Here is a 6,570-nt window from a genome sequence, read left to right as displayed (position 1 = left end):
CCTTTGGAACAGCCGCTTCCCTACGACTTTAATGTGGACAAGCATCGTTTCAGTCGGTGTGAATGCAGCATTAATTTTTTTACTTGATTGGTTTAGATCAGACGCATTAATTATTTCATATTATTAATTGGAGTTTGCTTCTGTTTTTTCTTTGTAGGCTTTGTATGAGCTGGTGAAATGTGACTTTGACTCAGAGGAAGCTCTAAGAAGACTGAGGTTTAACGTGAAAGCAGCTCGAGGTGAGAACCGTAGAAATGCTTGAGTCAATACACAAACATAAAAAAACAAACTCTTTTGATCTCATCTTCTGCAATAATTTCTCAACCTCAGCCCATAGATGTTTAGTAGAATTGAGTTGTATGACTGGGACCGCTCTGAAAGAAACCATTTGTGTGTTTATACGGCGAACTGATTGGTTATTATAGTTTTGAAGGGACTTGAATTGACAACATGTTTTTGTATTACATTTAATGTTAATTTGATATGTCTATTATTTCCTGCTATTAAAAAAACAAAACAAAAAAACATGTATTTTACAAAACTGACAGGGCTCTTGGGTTAAAAAAAAGTTGCCCACAGCATTAAACCGAGAGTACACTGTCGTTGCGCTGTCGTTGCACACAGCTACAGCTCAAACTGTACGACGACACCGCCGGGTTTAAAAATATACAGCTCACACTGTGCAGCCGAACGCCCTGATGCGACCTTAGGACGGCCGACTGGATTACAGACATGTTTGATTTTCTCCTGACTTTATTCCTCAGCGGGAGGTGGTTGTGAGAGGCACAACGATGCACAATCAGGCTGAAACTTGGCCTGGTCGAAAAGTGTAATGCTGCCAGTTAGGCTGCATTCAGACCGAGCGCGATGCTCACGCAGTGAAGTTGTGAGCGGTGAACCCCACGTGGTCAGAGCGTTCACTGCTCCTCCTTCACCTCGTGCTACTAGATAGAGCTGAGACGTCAAACAGCCGCAGCGCATGGAGATGAAATGAGCTGAACTTTTCTATGAAATCACGACACGGCAGCCACTGAGGGACTGGTTGTAGGTGAAGCTTGTTTTCACTTAAAATGGAATACAGAGAAAATAATGTTAAAAAAAGGTAGAAATAAGGAACGCTCTCAAGAAGTTTTTAGGTGGCTTTAAAAAAAGCTGTTTTACTTTAGTCCTGAGAGGACTGTTCATTGTCCTCACTCACCTCCAGCACAGAGCCTGGTCTGCCACTGCCCACTGCCAAGCATCTGTGCTTTCTGTGGGGGTAGATTACAAGGAATCCAAATCCGACTGGTTCATCCAGAGCTTATCTGGATGACAAAGAGGACTTCTTTTTTTTTTTTTTTTTTTTTTCAGAGCTTTTGGGACTTATCAAAAAAAATTATGTTCTACCCAAGGCGATTCAAAAGTGGTTCATATGGAACAATTTAGACCCAGCAGTGATGATAAATTTCATCGGTGCTTTTATTTTGAAATGCTGACTGCCACGACATTGACAGGAAATGACATGTGGTTGCCAAAGCGAGGGGTTTGTGATTTACTAAATATTAGACAAATCATTGCAGCCACTAAATAAGGTAAACATGCCCACTGTTATATTCAATACCAGCGCAGGAATGACATGTGATGTTACGCAATAACTTTATATCAGGGAAACGAACGTCTGGGATGATGATGTCATCAGCCATAATAAAAAAAAAAAAAAAAACGTTTTATTTATTTATTTATTTTTTTTTTACAATTTTGGCATATGTTGCACAGTTGTTTTATACTGTACATATATACATTAAAGATACACTGATACATTGTTTGGCGGATATTCTTGTTCCATATTTGCTTTTTTTTCTTGTGTTGGTATTGGCCGATACGTGCAATTTCAGAATTATTACTGAATTCAGCAGCATTAAATCGTATTATATCATATTAGATTTATTGCTGCTCTTATAATTTGCTATCCAATTGAATTTTTTTTTTATTTTTTTTTTATTAATTAATGTTTTTCTTTTTGTTTTTCTTATTAGACTGATGCCAGAATAATGAGTCTAGGCCTATAAGGCCCTGAATGGAAAGACACCTTTATATTTATCTGATCTCTTCCAGGCTCATGTGCCTGAAAGAGATCTTAGAAATGTAGAGGGCGCTTGATTTGATATGAGGCAGCAGGAACTTCTGGGTCAGGCTGCTTCTCTAAAACAAAAAAAGAAAAACGATAAGCCAGATTACTGTTTATCAGATTTCCATTTTAGTCAGAAAGCCAAAAAAATATTATTGTGTTTTTATTTTGGGTTTGAAAACACAAAAAAATCAGATGTGCCTGAATATAGATTAATCTCGTTCTGACTTAATCGCAGAAGTTGGATCAGAATGAGGCCTCTGTTCTAGTCTGACACCAAAACAAGCAGTTTCAGTGAGTCCCAAAAACAGTTTGATGTACACTGCTAAAAACTGAAATACAAGCAAGTCAATTATTCTTGAAAGAACTGTATTGACCTATGATTTAAGCCGGTAAGTAAAATAATTTGCGATTGGAATAAGATTATTTGTGTTTAAAATAAGAAAAACAACAAATCCCTTATATCATTTCATGGCACAATATCTAATTACTCTAAGCGCAAACATTCTCATTCTGCTCGCGGATCATTTTGTTTACCTGCTTAAATTAGGGGTAAATACTTTTAAGAATTTTAAATCTTATTTTAAGATCAATCTTTGTTGCGTAGGTTGTGTTTTTTATGGTATCGTTTCTGTTAATGAGCTGTGATGGTCCTTTAAAGCTTCCTTACCATCCGGTTCACTCTGTGTGTCAATAATCCTATTCTAGACTATAAATGAAAGCATAAAGTTATTTTTGAAAATGTTGAAAACATTCCGATTTAACGCTTAATTTCTATCTAACAGAGGAGATATCGGTTTGGACTGAAGAGGAATGTAGAAACTTTGAACAAGGATTACGTGCTTATGGGAAAGATTTTCATTTAATACAGGCCAACAAGGTGAGAGATGTCCTAATAATTAATTTATTCAGTTGTATAAAACAGATTTTTTATTTATACAACTTAATTATAACTGGGAATGTTTTTAATTATGAATTATTTATGAGAGATTTGATTTTGTAATCATGAGCTTTTAATTTTTAATCTGTCATGTGTTTGACTTGTACCAAACTGCCTCTTCGGATGATTTTAATAATGGTGACTTTATTTCTACCGGTTCAAATCTTTCAGGTGAGAACTAGGTCTGTAGGAGAATGTGTGGCCTTTTATTACATGTGGAAGAAGTCTGAGCGTTATGATTTCTTTGCACAGCAAACCAGGCTTGGAAAAAGGAAATACAACCTTCACCCTGGAGTCACGTAAGTCTTCAAAAGAGATCCTGCAAAACACACAGATATGAACTGAAATGTTTTTCTCTCATTCAGATTTACAGCCCGGGATATTTCAATAAAAACTTTAGAAAAATAAATTCTAAGTAGATATTCTTTCCCCTTGAACTGTAATACGTTTTATTATGTTTTAAAAACAACCAAGAGAGTCTACACTGAGTTTCTTAACGAGAGACTAACACAGAGTATTGCATAAGTGCAACGAGTTATGAATTTCTTTTATTTACAAATTAAGCCAAAAATTGAAAGTATATTTATTCTCACCTGCCCTTTAAGACTTCTTCAAAGCTGCTGCATTTACATCTCTAGCAGCTTTTTGCATTTAGAGACTCCAGTCTTGTGTTAAAGCTCTTTCTTTGGGTTTTTCTTGCATGGGTTGTCCTGCTGGACGGTGACTTTGATTTAGAACTGTTAGTTTATCTGCTTTTAAGAGTTTATTATTTCAGTTTATAACTTTGGAAAAAAAGATTAAAGAAATCCTGTTAATCCTGCAAAAACTGGTCTGAAAATAAGTTAATATTTTCATAAAGTAAGTGTATTTGCTTTCATTTGAGGAAGTAAATATACGGAAGAGTATTAGAGCCACTGAAAAAAGAAAAAAAAGTTAACTAATTTTTAAATTTTATTTCAGTATAGTATGGGAAAAAAGTCAGAATTCTGACTTTTTTCTCAGAATTCTGACTTTAATCTCAGAATTCAGACTTTTTTTTTTTCTGAATTTCTGACTTTAATCTCAGAATTCTGACTTTTTTTTCCCAGAATTTCTGACTTTAACCTCAAAATTCTGACTGAATTCTGACAATAAAAAAAGTCAGAATTCTGACTTTTTTTTTTCAGAATTTCTGACTTTTTTTCTCAGAATTCTGACTTTTTTTTTTCTGAATTTCTGACTTAATCTCAGAATTCTGACTTAATTCTGACAATAATTCTGAGATTAAAGTTAGAATTCTGACTTTTTTCCCATACTATACTGAAATAAAATTAAAAAAATCAGTTAAATTTTTTTTCCAGTGGCCCTAATCCTCTTCCGTATAAATAAGATGATTGGTCAATAGAATAAGAATTTTCTTAAAATAAGATAATTCACTATTATGCACTTGAAATAGGATCATTTTGTTTTTGTAAAAATAAATAATCTTATTCCATTGGCAAATGATCTCACCTGCCTGCTCAAATAAAGGGAGAATCCACTGATTTTGAGGGAACTTTACTAAGGCTATTTTTCACATTATTGCTCAGATAGTTTGAGTACATTTTCCCTCATCTCTGCTATTTTTAGTTTATTTTTAGACTCTTCCAGAGTGTAACATCTTTTGCAACCTTTTTTTTTCCCTTATCAGTGCCCTGTATCTAAACTCTGAACCACTTCCTGTCCTTTTGCTAAAGGCCTCCCCATAGCATGACACTTCCATCCCCATGTTTAATAATGGAAAAGTTGTGTTCAGTCTGATGGGACTGTTTTGTTTTTCTTCCTCATAACAGTTTTTAATCTAGACTAGCAAGTTGAAATCTGGAATGACTTGATTATTACGTTGAACAGGATCAGTTTTTGTTTTATTTAAACCAAAAATCTCTCCAGGCCACCAGAAATTGGGCTTACTTGTCCTGTCAGCAGGCCCTGTGACTGCAGATCTAGATCTCTATCTTTTCCCTGCTTGTTTCCCAGAATCTACAGTGCATTCAAACACTTTTCTATGTTACATTCATGAAATTTAAAGCTTTAGATATTCTATTAACCTGGATTTGATGTGAGGGTATCCGAATGGGGAAACTAAACACTTTTCTCACCATTTTTAAAGGATTCCCTACTTTGAATCGGTCTATTACATGTCCAAGTTGGGGGGTTTACTTTAAGAAAATTTGATCAAGAGACGGCAATATGCCCTACAATGTTTTGAGGATCTAAATGGACTCTAGTGTTTAACATTAGTGTTGCATTAGCAACCCTAACCCTCGGTCAGGCGTGTATAACGGGTCCGACGCCGCTGTGTTTCAGGGACTACATGGACAGATTACTGGATGAGACGGAGAGCGTGACGTCCAGTAGGGCGGCGTCGCCCCCGCCCACCACATCCAGCAGCAGCGCCAGCCACTCTGAGAGGGAGGACAGCAGCAGTCAGAACGGTGAGTCGGTCTGCACTCTAGGTCCTTTAAAGAAGCGTAGCGATTGGTCGGGACGGATGATGGGATGCATTCAGGATGAGACGGGATGATGTGTTTGAGAAAACATGAAAACAAATAATTTAAAGATTACAGCTTAGAGGCTTTGCTGCTATTTTTGGGGACTTTTCAGATCCCTTTAGAAACATTTATAAAGAGGAAAAACTGGAGGTTGATCAATGGAAACGCTGATTGTTTCAGCAGTTAAGACCTATTATGCAAATCTGATTTTGTAGGAGTCAATAAAAGCTCCACATAAATAAATAAAAAAATCCTAGTATATAATTCACACTAAATGGGCTTGTTTAGTTGTGACTAACAGAGTTCATAAGTTTGTTTATTGTGTTTCTTACTATTTTTCAAGGCTGCACTTTTAAAAAGATGAAATTGTCCAGAGAGCCTTTTTCAAACTAAATTTCTTTTTGTTTTACACTTGTGTAAACAAAAAGACATAAAATCTGTCTTAAGTTTAAGTCATAAGCAGTGATTATGGTTTGTAAATTGAAATAAAAAACATTTATTTGAAAAAAAAAAGAAGAAGAAAAAAAAACTAACCAGAAATTAAAAATGTAAAATATTTAAAATGATTTCAGCATTTAGATTTTTAAACTTAAAAGAAAAAAAGTGTTTACAGATTTTATAGTTTTGAACTGTATTCTTTTCTAATTGCTTTAACCAGATCCCATTCTCTTCCCTCCTGGGGGCGGGCTTTCCTCGTCTGAAGACGCATTTCTATTGGTCTGCTTGGAAGCTAGCTACAACATCATTGGTCAATAGCTAGTATTTCTATTTGGCTTAAAGTGAAGAGAACGTAAAGAATTTGAAAAGAAAGCAATTTGTAAAACTCGGAAGGAGGAATAAAAACGTAACTTTTGCAGATATTAAATCTGTCTAAAGAAAAATCTAAAAAATAAAAAAAATCTGAAAAAACAGCAAAGTTCCTCTCAAAACCTTTTTTTTTTTTATTAAAGGTATACTATGCAACCGGTGTTGATTTTCCAGCGAGGCTCCCCCCAGAGGGCGAAAGTAAAAGT

At 35.3% G+C, this 6,570-nt stretch overlaps 1 protein-coding gene across 2 annotated transcripts in view; it reads left to right on the top strand.

Annotated features, from left to right (window-relative positions):
- Positions 1 to 6,570, top strand: part of mier1 (mesoderm induction early response 1, transcriptional regulator) — a 16,690-nt gene that overhangs the window by 7,364 nt on the left and 2,756 nt on the right. The window contains exons 9-12 of one of the 2 annotated variants that reach the window (XM_015371409.1): positions 158 to 239; positions 2,893 to 2,987; positions 3,300 to 3,346; positions 5,373 to 5,500. In XM_015371409.1, the coding sequence (XP_015226895.1) occupies positions 158 to 239; positions 2,893 to 2,987; positions 3,300 to 3,346; positions 5,373 to 5,500 (352 nt within the window). Of the gene's footprint in view, positions 1 to 157; positions 240 to 2,892; positions 2,988 to 3,218; positions 3,347 to 5,372; positions 5,501 to 6,570 lie in introns of both variants that reach the window. The other variant, XM_015371408.1, reaches the window with a different exon arrangement.

This window comes from Cyprinodon variegatus, unplaced genomic scaffold (genome assembly GCF_000732505.1).
Source record: "Cyprinodon variegatus isolate N-32 unplaced genomic scaffold, C_variegatus-1.0 Scaffold57, whole genome shotgun sequence".
NCBI lineage: Eukaryota > Metazoa > Chordata > Actinopteri > Cyprinodontiformes > Cyprinodontidae > Cyprinodon > Cyprinodon variegatus.
The sequence above is the reverse complement of the archived record's forward strand: the minus strand, read 5'-3'. Positions and strand labels throughout refer to the sequence as shown.